Source organism: Centropristis striata, chromosome 8, assembly GCF_030273125.1.
Source record: "Centropristis striata isolate RG_2023a ecotype Rhode Island chromosome 8, C.striata_1.0, whole genome shotgun sequence".
NCBI lineage: Eukaryota > Metazoa > Chordata > Actinopteri > Perciformes > Serranidae > Centropristis > Centropristis striata.
In genome coordinates, this window is record NC_081524.1 from 17663319 (window position 1) to 17683894 (window position 20576).

The window sequence follows — 20576 nt, forward strand, 5'->3', positions numbered from 1 at the left end:
CTTGATTGGAATTTCTGGAATGTGACTTCCTGGAATTCCTGAAAAGCTGCTTAAAAAAACCTTAATGTTAAATATAAAACCTTTAATGTCTCACACCCTGACAGGATGTTCCTCATTCATATACATTAAATTGGTGTTTACATGCTAATTGGTGAGTGAAGGAATGAACATAGTTCAGTTAAAAAAACTACAGGTCTTTTACTGTGTAATTAAACTGTGGCATTGCTACTTTTACTTAAATAAAGCTTCGTCCAGCACTGCGACTTGATTGCAGTTTGTAGAAATTAGGCTTTTATTTTGAAGGAAATTCCACCAGCAGATGGAAGTGACATTCCTGTTTGCAGAAAATTAAAAAAACAGGCTGCAAGCAGAATAAGCAGACGGTCACAGGTGCAGCATCGAATCATCAACAGGTGAGTTCTCTACACCAACACACACCTTATTGATAATAATAATAATAATAATAAGAAGAAGACAACACCATGAGTTAACAGTTTTTGTTAATATTAAAATTGAATTATGCGATATTGTTTCTTTAGTCTATGAGAAAGTGTTGAGTTTTGAGAAGTTATTTTCACTAAGAAATACTTTTAAGTTTTTTCCCCCAAAATTAAATGAAACAATAATCCTTCTACTAATGTATTAAATTGATAATGTAAACTTTAAAATTAAAATTGAACTCCATAAAAGCATTATACTTAATAATAATATTATAATAGCATTATTTCCATGTTGTATGTTTTTATTTGAGCATTAAATGAAAGTGCAATAATAGTATTTATGTTCATTTCCACCGTCAATTTTAATTTTAATTTAGATTTTTTTAAAATTGTTTTCCAGAGCAGGTCAAACCTTCCGTTTAAATGAAAATCAGGTTACATTGTTCATATTGATTTTTTTTCATTTTCAAATTTAAATCAACATCTGAATATTGTCCATACATTGTTCAGCGTGGTACAGTTTTGAAAATTAATTGTCAAACAGCTTTTCTATTTTTTTATTTAGATAGGATAATAGAGCACCCATACAAGAATGTGTGAAAAAAAAATGCAAATTGTATTACTGCATTTTTATTTTTACTTAAATGAAACATACATATGTGGAAAATTATTATTCAAGTTTTAATAAAGTCCCCTTTGGTTTCATAATCATAATCTACTTTTCAGAGGATACAACTTTATATATTTTTTAAGGTTGAACATATTCAGATTTTGCTTTGTTTTAATGTCATAAAAGCACAATAGGGACTTTATTAAAATAATAATTTCAACTTAATTATTGATTATTGTTGATGATTTAAATGTAACATGTTGCTCTCATGTCTGAATCATACGGAAGAGGATTAGGGTCAGGTAGGAGAAAAAAATGAGAGGAGGATAAGGAAAATTAATTATACACTTTGACAAAAAAGTCAAAATGTTGAAATACAATGTCGAGAAAAAAGTTGACATGTTGAGGAAAAAAGTTCAAATGTCAAGAAAAAAGTCAACACTTTATGACAATGTGATCAATACTTAAAATAATAACTTGATGTAGCTGAGACAGAGGATTAATACACAGGTTGTTTAAAACAGAAACTCTGTGCTTTTATTTTGGCAGCTGAGGCCTCTGCAGCATATTTTACTGTTAATAAATAAAGAACTTTAAGCAGAAGAACAATAAGTTTAATCTTGCTGCCTTACAGCAGAACCAAAGCCCTAATACACCTGCATATTTAGATTTGATAGGGTTGTTGGTCGATACCAGTGACTGTTTACTTTGGCAGCTGCTGAGACTTTAACACATTCATGCACTGACCCATACACACACACACACACACACACACACACACACACACACACACATTTTTGTACTTCTATTTTTGTGAGGCCCCTCATTGTAACAGTGTATTCCCTTGCAAGGTTATAATAGTTTTCAATTTTTCATTAGTTTTAATTGGGTTGTGAATTTTTTGTTTTCAGATTCAATTAGTTTTAATTAGTTTCAGAGTGAGTTTTTTAGATTTAGTTAAGTATTTATTCTTTTGAAATGCTTTAGTTTTAGTTTAGTTTTTATTAGTTTTATTTTTTGTAATGGGTTATTTGTTGGGTGGGAGATTAAAATAGGTCACAGTAAATTTTGCCTTTATGTCCTTTGCCTGATCCATCTTCATTACATGAAAAAGTTGACAAAGACGAAAACGAAGACACAAAATGGCCCAAAAAAGAAACAAAATGACTAAAAAAAGACACAAAATGACTAAAAGAAGACACAAAATGACCAAAAAAAGGAAACAAAATGATCAAAAAAAGACACAAAATGACCAAAAACGACACAAAAGACACAAAATGACCAAGAAACGACACAAAATTACAAAAAGACACAAAATGACCAAAAAAAGGACACAAAATTACCAAAAAAGACACAAAATTACCAAAACCCCCCCACAAAATTACCAAAAAAAAAGACATTAAATGACCGAAAAGACAATAACACATTAACACATAAACACTTTAACACAGTGGAGACAGAGCTGACTTCCAAAATTATTTGGCGACCCCCAGAAATCATCTCACGACCCCATTTGGGGTCCCAACCCCAAGGTTCAGAAAAGCTGATCTAGATGTTACTAAGTGAACTGCTTTAATTATTACATGAAAAAAGTTGTAATTTTGGTCAGTTTTGATTAGTTTTGTAATCACACAATGCAGTTTCAGTTAATTATTTTTATTTTTATTTCAGTTAACGAAAATGTTTTCTCAATTCTATTTTTTATAGTTATTTCGTTAACCCTAACCCTTTTTGTTAACTATAATAACCTTGTTCCCTAACCTTCACCATCACAACTAAATGCCCAACCCTAACCCTAACATAAACCTGATTGTAACCTCAACCCTTAAAACAAAGTCTGAAAAATCAAAAAAGCCTTTAAAGAAGTGAGGACCAACCGAAATGTCCTCATTTTGCAAAAATGTCCTCACTCTGTTGGTTAAAAACGTGTTCCGGTCCTCCTATGTAGGAAGTACAAGCACACACACACACAAACACACACACACACACACACACACACACACACTTAAAACAAAGACGAGTGACATAAGATCTTAAAGTCAAAGGGAATCCAAGTTCCGTATTTGATCTAATTTCTGCAGAAAGCATACAATTAATAACATTTTGTGTTGCAGGTGTGTGTGTGTGCGTGTGTGAAGATGACTATCATAATGGTGTCGGCTCACAGTAAGTTACCACCACTGTGCCAAATCCTGAAGTTTCTTTTCTACAATCTTTGCTGCTGCTCGGAGGATCCGGGGCAGATACAGACGAGTGTGACGACAGCTCTGGGGGTGAGAGGAATTCAAATGAATGCATCCATGCACAGGTGGTCCTAAGTTGTCCAAGTAGATTGTGAGATTGTTGTGAATTGTTTTGAACCTTTTACAGACTTTGCAGATCATGGTGGGCCTGTTCAACATCGGTCTCGGGCCGGGACGAACAAGCACAAGTCCTGGGGATGTGACCAGTCTGGGAGCTGCTTACTGGCTGGGTTCTGTGGTAAAATAATGTTGTTAATATCAGAGCACAATACCGTAATGTCTCTTGTTTGGACGCAGAGTTAGATGTGTTGTGACATAGAACAGAGATGATTGCTTAAAGCAGGGGTCGGCAACCTTGAATAACAAAAAATTGGAAAAAATGTCAGAATAGAACCACATACCTTATTTTTTGAGCCTTACACTCTAAAAAAAAACCCTGTTGTTTTTACGTTAAAAAAAACGTCAGCTGTGGTTGCCAGAACTTTACTGTAATAAATACGGTGCAACTTTTTCTAATATTACGGTAAAAGTATATTAGCACTGTTGATTTCACGTTTTATTTAAAGATTATTTTTCACCATAAAAAATATAACACTTTATAAATGCCACATAAATTAAAGATTTTACCATTAAATATTACAGTATATTTTTGTTAGAGATATGGTGTTTAGTAACAGTGAGAAAAAGTATTTTTACAAAAAATAAAGGCTAAAATTACAGTGATGGCTTGTATATATATTACAGTATGTTTTTGTTGCAAACAAGGTAACAGTGTATTTTATAGTGGAGTAATGCATTTTTTCCCCCAAAAAATGTTAAAAAAAAAAAATACTATTTTGGCTGATATATACATTTACGGTGTTTCATTGTTACTTAAACTGAATCAACCCATTTATCATTTTACGGTCTTTTACTGTCACTGTGGTTTAGCAGTTTTTCACCTAAAATCTACAGACATTCTTTACAGTGTACAATGAGGATAAACAGCCTGCTAAGTCTAAGTTAGCCTACCAACATTACTAATAGGTTATAATTACCATTTATGAATATGATTTTGTAAGAATGCAGAGAGGACCCGAGTGCAAAAGAGAGGCAGGACACCAAAGAAATATATCAGGAGATTATGAATTTAAAGCAGAAATATGTGACTGATGTGCTGTCTCTCACCAGTTCATTGTGGCTGGCATCATGTCAATTTTGGCCGGACAGTTCCCTTCTTCCTGCTTGGTAAGTAATTAATGAAATGAAATATGCACTGTACTGTATAAAGTAATTTGTCTTCTACATGATCAAACACGGCTTGAATTTGAATTTAAAGGGCTCTCTCCTCTCAGATGGGCTTCACTGTGTTTATGAACATTTCTGGAGCCGTGTTTGCCATCACTGGCATCGTGTTGTATGCCATCGACCTGGGAAACTCCTCCCTTCTATGGGTGTGTGAGCGCAGCGCCAGCAATGCTGATGATTCTGGTGACAACTGTATAAATGTGGCACTCTTTGCACAGGTGAAGTTAATCTTGAGTAATCAGTCATACAGTGTATGGTATAAAATGTGCTGTGGCGAACTCAGAATGTTTGAAGGGCAAGGGTGAAAAAAAAGGGCACATTCTGCACAACATGCAAAAAGCTATGATGCATTATGTATGATGAAATAGTTCTCATCCTAGATTACGATTAGTATCAAGTTAAAAGGAGATCCAGATCATAGTAATTAATGATATGGTACTGACAATTAAGACCATCGAACCAACTATGAAGGGGGGTCCGGGGGCATGCAATTTTGTGCACTTTGACAGCTAAATGAGAGCAAACTCCTCATATAACATTTTTTACAGTTGGGTGATACTGTATTATAGAATCTTTAGAGGGCACATCATCATCATTTATTAAATGATGGGGTACCCTAGAGGCCCATCAATATTTTTTTTCACGTGTAAAGGGCAGCCAATAAGGCACTTTCTCTCATTTTCACCACTCTAGAGGGAAATTTAGGAACACCTTTCCAACCATGGAGGCACCAGACAGGTAGAAAGACACTAGAAGGGCACTCATTAAGGCACGTTATCAAATTTTCTTGCACTAAAGGGCACATCATCATAATTTATTGTATGAAGGGGCACCCTAGAGGGCACCCAATCATTTTTTGCACGTGTAAAGGGCAGCCAATGAAAGGCACTTCCTATAGTTTTCACCACTCTAGAGGTACTTTAGCGCGCTGTTTCAACCATGGAGGCATGTGGGGGGCGGTCGACCCCCCAGTTCTCCCTGAGTCCGCCACTGAAAATGTGGTCAAATATTAGTGTAAATATCTAACTTCTATCTAACTAAAAAAATGTTTCTCATCCATTAGAGATTGTTGACATGCATGGACACCACGTTGATCGCCGTGACTGTTCTCCAGCTTTTTGTCAGTATTAGGTATACTGTCCTGGGCATCAAGGCTTTGACTGGCGGCATGAAGGAAGAGGTATAAACCCAGAAGACAATAAAACAAATCAAATAGACAGGGATTAATTAGATGGCCATTGGATGTTATATTCAGTAGTATTGGTATGAGCAAAATAATATTTTAACTTAACTTAATTATTGATTATTGTTGATACAGACCTAAACACTCCTTTGGATGAGTTAAATTTAACATGTTTGTCTCATGTCCAAATCATACGGAAGAGGAAAAATAATGAGAGGAGTAAAAAAATGAATTATGCATTATTTGACAAAAAGACGTAATGTCGAAATAAATACATTGTTTAGAAAAAAGTTGAAATCTTGAGAAAAAAGTCAAAATGTCGAAATGACAAGAAAAAAGTCAAAATGTTGAGAAAAAGTCAAAATACAATGTCAAGAAAGAAGTTGAAATGATGAGAAAAAACCCAGAAGACAATAAATAAAATAAAATATAGAAGGAATAATAACATGACAGCTGGGTGTTATATTCAGTAAAGTATTTTATGAATATGAGTAGCAGTAACGTATGGAAGCCCAATAGGGACTTTATGATTACTAAAATACAATTCCATGATAGCATTATAATTTTCCACATGTGTTTTATTTGAGTAAAAATAAAATAATACAATTTGCATGTTAATATTCACATTCTTGTATGGCCGTTTTACAACCATATTCAAAAAATAAAAATGGAAAAGCTTTTTTTTCAGCTTTGGAGCAGGCTAAATCAAATGCTGTTTTTATTCTTAAATTGCATTTACATTTTGATTTAAATATTGCATGCAGAAATGGAAAATTCCGCTATGTTGTTTATATTGTGTTCTCAGGTCGATTTTAAATGATTTTCAGTTTGATGTAAATATTGCTTGCATAAAATGAAAACCAGCTGACATTGTTTTAGTTTTAAATTTAAAAACTAAATTAATATCTGAATTTATCCATTGAACAGCTGGATACAATTAATAATTAAAATTAAATGCAAAACAATTTTTCCATTTTTATTTGAGTATGTTTTTAGAATGCCCATACAAGAATGGGAAAATGAACATGCAAATTGTATACTTGCATTTTCTTTTTTACTCAAATAAAACATACATATGTGGAAAACAATGATACTATTGTGGAGTTACATTTTCAGGTATACATCATCTTTTAAATAAAGTCCCTTATGGGCTTCCATAAATAACAGCTTTTGTAGTGACAACAGTTGTAGTAGTCGGAGTATATTTAGTTGCATTTCTGGTGCAGTATTTCATTTTTTTCACTGAGAAAAGTCACATTGTGCAATACTCAACTTTGTTCTGTTTTTCCTTAAATAAATTCTGCGTTTTGTGTTCATACAGAGTGGGAAAGATGTTGAAGATCAGCAGGAAGTCGTCCTGGTGCTCCAAATCAGTTCAAGTAAATAATCGGTTACTTGTACTTTTTTTGCACTGCTGGAAGGAATCAAAATGCTTTATATCACAAGGTCACTTGTTTCCAGGTTGTGTTTATGTTTATTAATTTTCTATCATTATTTTTTACATAAACTTGTAACATATAAACACACAAGGAGCGTGGATTCTTTGGGGCCCCTGGGGACCCAAAGAATAAACTAACAAAGCAAAATGCACTTATTTCTACAATAAACATTATTAAAAAAGGCAAACATGAGAGCCTGTTATTGCTATCTAGATATATTTATAGTATTTGTGTGTCAAATACACATTAAATGTTATTGAAAACATGTTATGCTTTAAATACCATGTGTATAAAAGAAAGTCCTGATTTATCAGCCCTTGGCCAAGGTTATAATATTATAATAGTTTTGGATTTTTCATCAGTTTTAGTTTTTATTTTCATTGTGAATTTTTTTTTCTCCAAATTCGATTAGTTTTCATTACTTTTTAGAGTGAGTTTGCTAGTTTTTATTAGTGTTACTTTTTTGTAACGGGTATTTGTTGGGTGTGAGATTCAAAAAGGTTACAATAAATGTTTCCTTTGTTTTTTTTTATAATCCATCTCAGCCCCAATAAGGTTATTAACTCTGCAGCTCTGGGTGTTTTTAATTGATTGATGTGCTGAACTTTTTGAAGGCGATTGACTCTCATTGACTCGTGTAACATCCCAGTCTCAATAAACAGATTCACCAATGTGCTCCTGCGTGTTCACTTACCAGCAGTGTTGGTCAAGTTATGTCTGCAAATTCCAGCATATTTTAATAAAATAAAGCAAATATTTCGCCTGTTAACTTATATGTCCGCATATTCCGTTATATTTTAATAAAATAAAGCAAATATTTCTTCTGTTAACTCATATTTCTGCATATTCCAGCATATAACATAAAACAAATCTTCTGTTAATTTTTATGTCTGCGTATTCCAGCATATTTTCATAAAATAAAGCAAATATTTCTCCTGTTAACCTATATGTCTGTGTATTCCAGCATATTTTAATAAAATAAAGCAAATATTATTCCTGTTAACCTTTATGTCTGCGTATTCCAGCATATTTTAAAAAAAATGAAGCAAATATTTCTTCTGTTAATTTATATTTCTGCATATTCCAGCATATTTTAATAAAATAAAGCAAATATTTCTTCTATTAATTTATATATCTGCATATTCCAGCAAATTCTAATAAAATAAAGCAAATATTTCTTCTGCTAACCTATATTTCTGCATATTCTAGCACATTTTAATAAAATAAAGCAAATTTGTCTTCTGTTAATCTATATTTCTGCATATTCCAGCATATTTGAATAAAATACAGCAAATATTTCTTCTGTTAACTTATGTCTGCACAATTTTTCTACAGTGGAAATGGGTGATGTGTTCTCGACAACACAGCCAGCGAGGAGCTTCTTCAGTTCAGCGGCACTAAGTCCTGTAGTCTATTAGCTGTGTTTCCACTAGGGGGGGGGAGTGTCCACCAGGAAAGTCTCAGGCCACACCCTCTCAAAAGTCTCTCACTCTGTGTGTCTCCACTACAAGTTAGCCCCCAGAGGGATTTAGAGACTCTGGAGGTGACGTATGGTTTTCACCGTCGCTAACTGTGCACAACGTCAGCAGCTGAAAGCAGCATGGCTGATTATGCACAGAGTCTCCACTGATCATAAACATTGATTGCTTGATTGCTTGTTTGATTGATTGACTTAAAATGATAGATTGTGAATTAACGGCATCGCTAACTATGCACAGAGTGTCTGGTGATTGTTGTAAACAAACAGAGATCGCTAAGTGAACACCTCCTGTAGCAGCACATACACACTGTATTGCTACAGAGCTAACTGTAGATAACTGTAGCTAAAGTAAGAAGGAGTTGCTGGATTTGTCTCCAGTCCCTTTCTTGAAAAATAGTCGCTAAGGGGGTCGGAAAAGTCCCTAAATTTAGCAACAAAGTCGCTAAGTTGGGAACAATGCTTCGCCGGCTTTTACAAACGCTGCGTGTTGTTGTCCTGTAGAGTACTACGTCACATCCTGCTTAGCGATCTATCCAATCAGTAACCAGGCTGTTTTCAGGGGAGAAAAAAGACCCTGCTCTTCGAGAGGGACGAAAAAAGTCTCGACAAAAGCCAGTGAGACCCGCCTCATTCCGGGTATTATCCGGTATTGGAAACAGCCCTATTGTCACCCGTTCATCAGGAGAGGGCCGGAGGTGATCTTAGGGGGTGTGTCTGAAATGAAGTGGGCATGTGTGAGAGTCTGCATGTAGACCTGCCTGCCTGAACTCACCTCACAACCAGAAAACACCAGCTGGTGAGTCATCTCTGCACACACAAAAACACGATCTGCAAGTGCTATATGGAAAGAAAGATGTTATGAACTTCATTTATTTCCATTAATTTATTTATATAAGTTTTTATATGTGTGTACATGCTTGACATTCAGGGTTTTGTGTGTTAGACTTTGAGAAAACACAAAGTATTTCTGCACTTTAATGGAAGGTGATCTTCCTCCGCCCAAATGACAAAATTCTTCTGTTTTCATGTTTCAGTGTCTTTCTGGTCGTTTTATGTCTCTTTTCCAATGATTTCCCTTTTTGCACCCATTTTATGTCTCTTTTTATTTTTTTAATTTTATTTTGAGTCTATTTTCGGTCGATTTGTGTCTCTTTCGTGTACCTCTTTTTAGTTGTTTTGTGTCTGCTTTCTGTTATTTTGTGTCTATTTTTATTTGTTTTGTGTCTTTTTTATTTGTTTTGTGTTTATTTTCTGTAATTACATGTCTATTTTCTAATTGTTCTGCTCCATTTAGTTAGTTTGTTTCTATTTTATTTGTTTTGTGTGTCATTTTATTTGTTTGTGTCTATTTTAAGCTGAAGTTTTAGATTTATTTTTAACTCAACATTGTCTCTGTATACTCTGTGAACTGAATAATCTGCCTTCCTCTCTGTGTGACAGTTACCTGTGTGTTTGACTCTCTCCTGAGTTGTTGTGACAATGACAGTCACACCTTAACTACCATGGGAACTCAACATGTTCCAAAATCTCAGCCTCTCCCTTTTTTGGTCTTTTGCCATAATAATATAACTGAAATGTATTTTATGTTACACAGGAGAGCCAAAGTCAGTTTGCCTTTCGGTCTTGTGAAACAGAATTGTGTTAGTCTTTGTTAATACCCTCACCTTCTGGTAACCTCGGACAACGTGTCTGTGTGTGTGTGTGTGTGTGTGTGTGTGTGTGTGTGTGTGGTTTTGTGTGTGTTTGTGTGTGTCTGCATGAAATTCTTTACCACAATCATCTGTCTTAAGTAAATATTGTTTTCTTCAGTATGAAACCTGAGTGAGGTTTTTTTCAACAAAGTATTTCTTCCACAGAAACCGGTGACTTACTGTTTACTTTTGCAGGTTTTCAGAAAGACAAACACACACACTCGTTGCTGTGCTGCTGCACCAATACAAGGTAATATACAGCCAGGGTTTGTAACCTGAGGTTATGACAACAAGATCTCCAACCTAAACGACAAAATAAATGGTTTGTCAATACCAGACATAACTACCAGTATGAGCGTTTCGCAGTACAGAGTGAATGGCCTAAAATAATAAGCTGCAGTTTGGTTTAATTTAGGCGACAAAACCATTGATCTAGGTTTAGGACAAAAAAAAACTCCTGGTAAGGCGTTATAACAGACAGTTTAACCCTTGTGCAGTTCTCCCGTCGACTATACACCCATGCTCCTGAAGGGTCAAAAAGGACCCCATGACATTAGACTGTTTTTAGGACATGTAGAAAAAAATTATTACCAACTTTTTTTCACCTTTTAAGGCAACTCATGACCAAATAATGTATGTATAATTTTCATATCTTTTTCATTATTATTGGTCAATTTTAATCAAATATATACTGAGGAGAATGGGTGTGATTATTAGGGACCGAGCACTAACGGTGCGAGGACCCTATTCAAATTGGTCCGTTTATTATTATTCTTGTGAATTTTGAATTGCCTTTTTGGGGCCTTTCTCATATTCAAAAACTCACCATTTTTGGAATATACGTTAATCTCATGTGAAATTTACATATTCTGGTATTCGCGGGAATGGGCGTGGCAAAATGACTCACTAGCGCACCCTAAATTTCACTACCTCACACAGGTTTGTCGTACACACACGAAATTTGGTACATACGTGTATCGTGGCAAGACGCACCAAAAAGTCAGTGGAAGCCATATCCTAAAACGTACAGGAAGTCGGCCATCTTGGATCAAATATGGAATTTTCCCTATTTCCACGCCACATACTTTAACGAACTTCTCCTACAGATTTAACCCCATTGACTTCAAACTTGGTCAGAAGCATCACAAGGCCTTTGGGATCAAAAGTTGTATAAATCTTTACCGACGGTCACACTATGTGGCCGTGGCATGGCGGCAAAATATGGCGTCTCGCCATAAAACACGACATTGTTATAACTTTTCCATTCTTTGTCCCATCTGCTCCAAACTTCTCATGCTTCATCAGAGTCCAGCCCTTAACACTTCTACATAACAATATTTCATAAAGCCCCGCCCCTTATGCTTAATCCACGCCCCCTTTCATAAAATGACCACATTGCATACTTTACATAACTCCTCCGACAGATTTCACCCCATGGACTTCAAACTTGGTCAGTACCATCACAAAGCCTTTGGGATCAAAAGTTGTATAAATCTTTACCGCCTCTCACACTATGTGGGCGTGGCATGGCGGCAAAATATGGCGTCTCGCCATAACACACGAGACTGTATAACTTGACCATACATTGTCCAATCTGTCCCAAATTTCACACACGTGATTAGGGTCCAGCCCGGAACACACCCACGTGTCAATATTGACACACAGTCATAGCGCCCCCTGCCGGCAACAGCAAGTAACTTGTTTTATACTTAGCCCTTGCAGTAGGTTTCACGTAGAGACACGAAATTCGGTACACACATGAATCATGTGGAGATACACCAAAAAGCCTCTTGGACCCATACCTTAAACCCAACAGGAAGTCCGCCATCTTGGTTTGAATATCGCACTTGTCATCGTTTTTGGCCATTTCCACGTCGCATACTTTAACGAACTCCTCCTACAGATTTCATCCAATTCTCTTCAAACTTGGTCAGTACCATCACAAGGCCTTTGGGATCAAAAGTTGTATAAATCTTTACCGACGGTCACACTATGTGGGCGTGGCATGGCGGCAAAATATGGTGTCTCCCCATCTAACACCAGACTGGATAACTTGACCATACATTGTCCAATCTGTCCCAAATTTCACACACGTGATTAGGGTCCAGCCCGGGACACACCCACGTGTCAATAGTGACACACAGTCATAGCGCCCCCTGCTGGCAACAGGAAGTAACATGTTTTAAACCTACGCCGAGCACAGTGGTAGGAGACACGCCATTTAGGACGCATAGGGACTGAGCCCACATCGCCGCGCCCGACGTGGCCTCCCCCGACGTGCCCTCCCCCGACGGCTCCACTCTGCTCGGTCCCGTTCAGTCCTTTTTATTTTATTTTTTCTGACATACAAAAATGAGCGATGCTGTCAAAATATAAGTTTCACTAAAAGTTGACATAACCTACTTTGTACATTCCCATCAATAAATTATTATTTCACTATTACTATTGAAAAAATATTCAGGTTTTATTAACTTTTTTTTTTTTTTTAAATGAGCCTAATTTTGTATACTTGACTAAAATTGACTAATAATAATGAAAAACTAGGACTGCAAGCAGTACTGAACGGGCCCTCGCAGAGTGGAGCCGTCAGAGGAGGGCACGTCGGGGTAGCGCACGTCGGGGGAGGCCACATTGGGCGCGGCAATGTGGGCAATGTAAAGATTTATACAACTTTTGATCCCAAACGCCTTGTGATGCTACTGACCAAGTTTGAAGTAAATCGGGTGAAATCTGTAGGAGGAGTTCGTTAAAGTATGCAACCTGGAAATGGCCAAAAAAGATGACAAGTGCGATATTTGAACCAAGATGGCGGACTTCCTGTTGGGTTTGAGGTATGGGTCCAAGAGGCTTTTTGGTGCGTCTCCACATGATCCATGTGTGTACCAAATCTCGTGTCTCTACGTGAAACCTACTGTAAGGGCTAAGTACGAAACGAGTTACTTTCTGTTGCCAGTAGAGGGCGCTATGAATTTGTGTCAATATTGACACGTGGGTGTGTTCGGGGCTGGACCCTTATCACGTGTGTGAAATTTGGGACAGATTGGACAATGTATGGTCAAGTTATACAGTCTCGTGTGTTATGGCGAGATGCCATATTTTGCCGCCATGCCACGCCCACATAGTGTGACAGGCAATAAAGATTTATATAACTTTTGATCCCAAAGCCCTTGTGATGGGACTGACCAAGTTTGAAGTCCATGGGGTGAAATCTGTCGGAGGAGTTTGTTAAAGTATGCAACGTGGTCATTTTATGAAAGGGGGCGTGGATTAAGCATAAGGGGCGGGGCTTTATGAAATATTGTTATGTAGAAGTGTTAAGGGCTGGACTCTGATGAAGCATGAGAAGTTTGGATCAGATCAGACAGAGAATGGAGAAGTTATAACAATCTCGTGTTTTATGGCGAGACGCCATATTTTGCCGCCATGCCACGCCCACATAGTGTGACTGGCGGTAAAGATTTATACAACTTTTGATCCCAAAGGCCTTGTGATGGTACTGACCAAGTTTGAAGAGAATTGGATGAAATCTGTAGGAGGAGTTCGTTAATGGGCAAAAACAGCAGGAAACGCCATTTTTGATCCAAGATGGCCGACTTCCTGTTCAATTTATGGTATGGGTTCTTGAGACTTTTTGGGCTGAATTTTCTTGACTTTCAAGGGGGCGCTGTTGAGTCATTTTGCCACGCCCATTCCCGAGTTTTTGAATATGATAAAGCCCCCAAAAAGGCGATTGATTACCCGGAAAAATAATAATAAGAATAGACGGACCAATTTCAATAGGGTCCTCGCACCGTTAGTGCTCGGTCCCTAACTAGGCCTGCAAGCAGGACTGAACGGGACCGAGCAGTCTGGGGTTAGATGGCGAGACGCCATATTTGAACGCCATGCCACGCCCACATAGTGTGACCGTCGGGAAAGATTTATACAATTTTTGATCCCAAAGGCCTTGTGATGGTACTGACCAAGTTTGAAGTCAATTTGATAAAATCTGTAGGAGGGGTTCGTTAAAGTATGCGAGGTGGAAATGGGAAAAAAGTATGAATTGTGCGAAATTCAAACCAAGATGGCAGACTTTCAGTTGGGTTTGAGGTATGGGTCCAAGAGGCTTTTTGGTGCGTCTCCACATGATTCATGTACCAAATGTACCAAATTTCGTGTCTCTACGTGAAGCCTACTGCTAGGGCTAATTATAAAACATGCGACTACCTGTTGCCAGCGGGGGGCGCTCTGACTGAGTGTCAATATTGATATGTGGGTGTGTTCAGGGCTGGACCCTCATCACATATGAGAAATTTGGGACAGATTGGACAATGTATGGTCAAGTTATGAGGTCTCGTGTGTTGTGGCGAAACGGCATAATTTGCCGCCATGCCATGCCCACATAGTGTGATGGTCAGTAAAGCTTTTGATAACTTTTGATCCCAAAGGCCTTGTGATGGTACTGACCAACTTTGAAGTCAATCAGGTTAAATCTGTAGGAGGAGTTCATTAAAATATGAAATGTGGTCATTTAATGAAAGTGGGCATGGATATAGCATAACGGGTGGGGCTTTATGAATTATTATGATTTAGAAGTGTTAAGGGCTGGACTCTGATGAAGCATGAGAAGTTTGGAGCAGATCGGACAAAGAATAGAGAAGTTATAACGATCTCGTGTTTTATGGCGAGATGCCATATTTTGGCGCCATGCCACGCCCACATAGTGTGACTGTCGGTAAAGATTTGAATAAGTTTTGATCCTAAAGGCCTTGTGATGGTACTGACCAACTTTGAAGTCAATCAGGTTAAATCTGTAGGAGGAGTTCATTAAAATATGAAATGTGGTCATTTAATGAAAGGGGGCGTGGATATAGCATAAGGGGTGGGGCTTTATGAAATATTATGATTTAGAAGTGTTAAGGGCTGGACTCTGATGAAGCAAAATAAGTTTGGAGCAGATCGGACAAGACATAGAGAAGTTATAACAATCTCGTGTTTTATGGCGAGACGCCATATTTAGGGACCAAGCACTGAAAGTGCTAGGACCCTATTGTAATTGGTCCGTTTCCGATGATTATTCTTTTTCATGACAAAAAGTAAGGTCTAATTTGGAGCCTTGGTCAGTACCATCACAAGGCTTTGGGGAACACAACTTATCAACAACTTTACTGACCTTCACAATATGTGGGCGTGGCATGGCACCAAAATATGGCGTCTCGCCATAAAACACGATCATCGTTATAACTTTTCCATTCTTTGTCCCATCTGCTCCAAACTTCTCATGCTTCATCAGACTACAGCCTTTAACATTTCTACATAACAATTTTTTCAAAAAGCCCCGCCCCTTATGCTTTTTCCACGCCCCCTTTCATCAAATGACCACGTTGCATACTTTACATAACTTCTCCAACAGATTTAATCCCATTGACTTCAAACTTGGTCTGTACCATCACAAGGCTTTAGGGAACACAACTTATCAACACCTTTACTGACCTTCACATATGTGGGCGTGGCATGGCGCCAAAATATGGCGTCTCGCCATAAAACACGAGATCGTTATAACTTTTCCATTCTTTGTCCCATCTGCTCCAAACTTCTCATGCTTCATCAGAGTACAGCCCTTAACACTTCTACATAACAATTTTTTCATAAAGCCCAGCCCCTTATGCTTTATCCACGCCTCCTTTCATAAAATGACCACGTTGCATACTTTACATAACTTCTCCAACAGATTTAATCCCATTGACTTCAAATTTGGTCAGTACCAACACAAGGCTTTGGGGAACACAACTTATCAACACCTTTACTGACCTTCACAATATGTGGGCGTGGCATGGCGCCAAAATATGGCGTCTCGCCATAAAACACAAGATCGTTATAACTTTTCCATTCTTTGTCCCATCTGCTCCAAACTTCTCATGCTTCATCAGAGTACAGCCCTTAACACTTCTACATAACAATTTTTTCATGAAGCCCCGCCCCTTATGCTTTATCCACGCCCCCTTTCATAAAATGACCACGTTGCATACTTTACATAACTTCTCCAACAGATTTAATCCCATTGATTTCAAACTTGGTCAGTACCATCACAAGGCTTTGGGGAACACAACTTATCAACACCTTTACTGACCTTCACAATATCTGGGCGTGGCATGGCGCCAAAATATGGCGTCTCGCCATAAAACACGAGATCGTTATTACTTTTCCATTCTTTGTCCCATCTGCTCCAAACTTCTCATGCTTCATCAGAGTACAGCCCTTAACACTTCTACATAACAATTTTTTCAAAAAGCCCCGCCCCTTATGCTTTATCCACGCCCCCTTTCATAAAATGACCACGTTGCATACTTTACATAACTTCTCCAACAGATTTAATCCCATTGACTTCAAACTTGGTCAGTACCATCACAAGGCTTTGGGGAACACAACTTATCAACACCTTTACTGACCTTCACAATATGTGGGCGTGGAATGGCGCCAAAATATGGCGTCTCGCCATAAAACACGAGATCGTTATCATTTTTCCATTCTTTGTCCCATCTGCTCCAAACTTCTCATGCTTCATCAGAGTACAGTCCATAACACTTCTACATAACAATTTTTTCATGAAGCCCCGCCCCTTATGCTTTATCCACGCCCCCTTTCATAAAATGACCACGTTGCATACTTTACATAACTTCTCCAACAGATTTAATCCCATTGACTTCAAACTTGGTCAGTACCATCAAAGGGCCTTGGGGAACACAATTAACAACACCTTTACTGACCTTCACAGTATGTGGGCGTGACAGGGCGGCAAAATATGGAGTTTGCCATCTAACACCAGACATGTATAACTTGACCATACATTGTCCAATCTGTCCCAAATTTCACACAAGTGATTAGGGTCCAGTCCAGAACACACCCACGTGCCAATAGTGACACACAGTCATAGCGCCCCCTGCTGGCGACAGGAAATAACATGATTTACACCTACCCCGAGCACAGTGGTATGAGACACACCATTTGGTACACATAGGGACTGAGCCCACAGTGCCCCCTTGAAAGTCAAGAAAATTAAGCCCCTCGCACAGGAATGTCGTAGAGACACGAATTTTGGTACATACATGTATCATGGCCAGACGCACCAAAAAGTCTCAAGAAACCATACCCTAAAACGTACAGGAAGTCGGACATCTTGTATCAAAAATGCCGTTTCCTGCTGTTTTTGCCTATTTCCATGCCACATACTTTAACAAACTCCTCCTACAGATTTCATCCAATTCTCTTCAAACTTGGTCAGTAGCCTCACAAAGCCTTTGGGATCAAAAGTTGTATAAAGCTTTACTGCCGCTCACACTATGTGGGCGTGGCATGGCGCCCAAATATGGCGTCTCCCCATAAAACACGAGATCGTTATAAGTTTTCCATTCTTTGTCCGATCTGGTCCAAGCTTCTCATGCTTCATCTGAGTCCAGCCCTTAACACTTCTCATTAACAATTTTTCATGAAGCCCCGCCCCTTATGCTTTATCCACGCCCCCTTTCACAAAATGACCACGTTGCATACTTTGACGAACTCCTCTGACAGATTTCACCCCATGGACTTCAAACTTGGTCAGTACCATCACAACGCATTTGGGATCAAAAGTTATTCAAATCTTTACTGACTGTCACACTATGTGGCCGTGGAATGGCGGCAAATATGCCATCTCGCCACTAAACACAACATCGTTATAACATTTCCATACTTTGTCCCATCTGGTCTAAACTTCTCATACTATGCTTTATCCATGCCCCCTTTTACAAAATGACCACATTGCATACTTTAACCAATTCCTCCTACATATTTCATCCCATTGACTTCAAAGTTGGTCTCGTGGGACAAACCTTATCAACAACTTTACTCACCCTTGCACTATGTGGCCGTGACATGGCGACTAAATATTGCACCTCGCCATATAACAATACGACAATGTATGGTCAAGTTATCCAGTCTGGTGTTAGATGGCGAGACGCCATATTTTGCCGCCATGCCACTCCCACATAGTATAATTGTCTGTAAAGATTTATACAACTTTTGATCCCGAACGCCTTGTGATGCTACTGACCAAGTTTGAAGGCAATTGGGTGAAATCTGTAGGAGGAGTTCGTTAATGTATGCAACGTGGAAATGGGTAAAAAGGACAGGAAATGCCATTTTCGATCCTAGATGGTTGACTTCCTGTACGTTTTAGGCTATGGTCCAAGAGGCTTTTTGGTGCGTCTCCACATGAATCACGTGTGTACCAAATTTCGCGTCTCTATGTGAAACCTACTGCTGGGGCTAGGTGTACAAGATGTTACTTCCTGTTGTCAGCGGGGGGCCCTATGACTGTGCGTCAATATTGACACGTGGGTGTGTTCCAGGCTGGACCCTAATCACGTGTGTGAAATTTGGGACAGATTGGACAATGTATGATCAATTATCCAGTCTGGTGTTAGATGGCGAGACGCCATATTTTGCCACCATGCCACCATGCCACGCCCACATATTGTGAAGGTCAGTAAAGGTGTTGATAAGTTGTGTTCCCCAAGGCCTTAGGATGGTACTGACCAAGTTTAAAGTCAATGGGATTGAATCTGGTGGAAGAGTTATGTAAAGTAGGGCTTTATGAAATATTATGATGTAGAAGTGTTAAGGACTGGACTCTGATGAAGCATGAGAATTTTGGAGCAGATGGGACAAAGTATGGAAAAGTTATAACGCGCTCGTGTTTTATGGCGAGACGCCATATTTTGGCGCCATGCCACGCCCACATAGTGTGACCGTCGGTAAATATTTATACAACTTTTGATCCCAAAGGCCTTGTGATGCTACTGACCAAGTTTGAAGGCAATTGGGTGAAATCTGTAGGAGGAGTTCGTTAAAGTATGCGGCGTGGAAATGGCGAAAACTCCATATTTAATCCAAGATGGCCGACTACCTGTTCATTTTTGGGTAAGGCTTCTTGAGACTTTTTGGTGCGTCTCCACATGATTCATATGTTTACCAAATTTCGTGGCTCCACATCCAACCTACTGCTAGGGCTAGGCGTAAAACATGATACTTCCTGTTGCCAGCGGGGGGCGCTATGACTGTGTGTCAATATTGACATGTTGGTTCGTTCAGGCCTGCACCCTCATCACATATGAGAAATTTGGGAAGGATAGGACAATGTATGGTCAAGTTATACAATCTCGTGTGTTGTGGCGACACGGCATAATTTGCTGCCATGCCACGCCCACATAGTGTGACCGTCTGTAAATATTTATACTTCTTTTGATCCCAAAGGCCTTGTGATGCTACTGACCAAGTTTTAAGGCAATTGGGTGAAATCTGTAGGAGGAGTTCGTTAAAGTATGCGGCGTGGAAATGGCGAAAACTCCATATTCAATCCAAGATGGCCGACTTCCTGTACATTTTTGGGTATGGCTCCTTGAGACTTTTTGGTGCATCTTCCCATGATACATGTGTGTACCAAATTTCGTGTCACTACGACAAACTTGTGTGAGGGGCTGCATTCTAGGGGGTGCTAGTAGGTCATTTTGCAACACCCATTTCTGAAACCTATAAAATACGTAAATTTTCGACACGATTGCATTTTGGTGCGAGTTTGGTGAGTTTTTGAATATGATAAAGGCATAAAAAAGGCGATTCATTTGTCGAAATAATAATCATAGACGGACCAATTACAATAGGGTCCTCTCACCTTCAGTGCTCGGTCCCTAAATATGAAAATTAAATATCAGTTTGTTGGTCATGAGTTGCCTTAAAAGGTGAAAAAAAAAGTTGGTAATAATTTTTTTCCATGTCCTAAAACCAGTCTAATGTCATGGGGTCCTTTTTGACCCCTGAGAAGCACAGGTGCTATAAAAATGTATAAAACACGAGAGAAACAAGAAAGTTGAAACTTATATTATCTATAAAGGATGCAGAGGGGCACATATGCTGGAAATTTCAAGCAATTTTATGAAAGTTAACCTTAATAATTAATTGTATGTTGAAAATGATTTGGGGTCAAAAAGGACCCCAAGAGGACAAAAGACTTAAACAGTAAATATATGTACATAAATGTCTGAAGTGAAGCAGTAACAAGGACTACTACCTACTGGAAGCGACAGATTATATTACTTAAAAACTTGATGTGAGGCATGGGAATTTATTGGTGTTTTTACTTTTGTTTTCACATGTAAAAAGTACAATATTTGCCTCAAAATATGGTGG

General features: G+C 38.4%; 1 protein-coding gene across 1 annotated transcript; it reads left to right on the forward strand.

The window, feature by feature from the left end:
• Positions 1-3200: 3200 nt before the first annotated feature.
• Positions 3201-7150, forward strand: LOC131976720 (uncharacterized). The gene is made up of 6 exons (XM_059339873.1): positions 3201-3323; positions 3421-3531; positions 4464-4520; positions 4628-4798; positions 5644-5760; positions 7085-7150. Exons 1-6 carry the CDS (start codon positions 3201-3203, stop codon positions 7148-7150), a joined length of 645 nt encoding a protein of 214 aa, XP_059195856.1.
• Positions 7151-20576: the final 13426 nt, after the last annotated feature.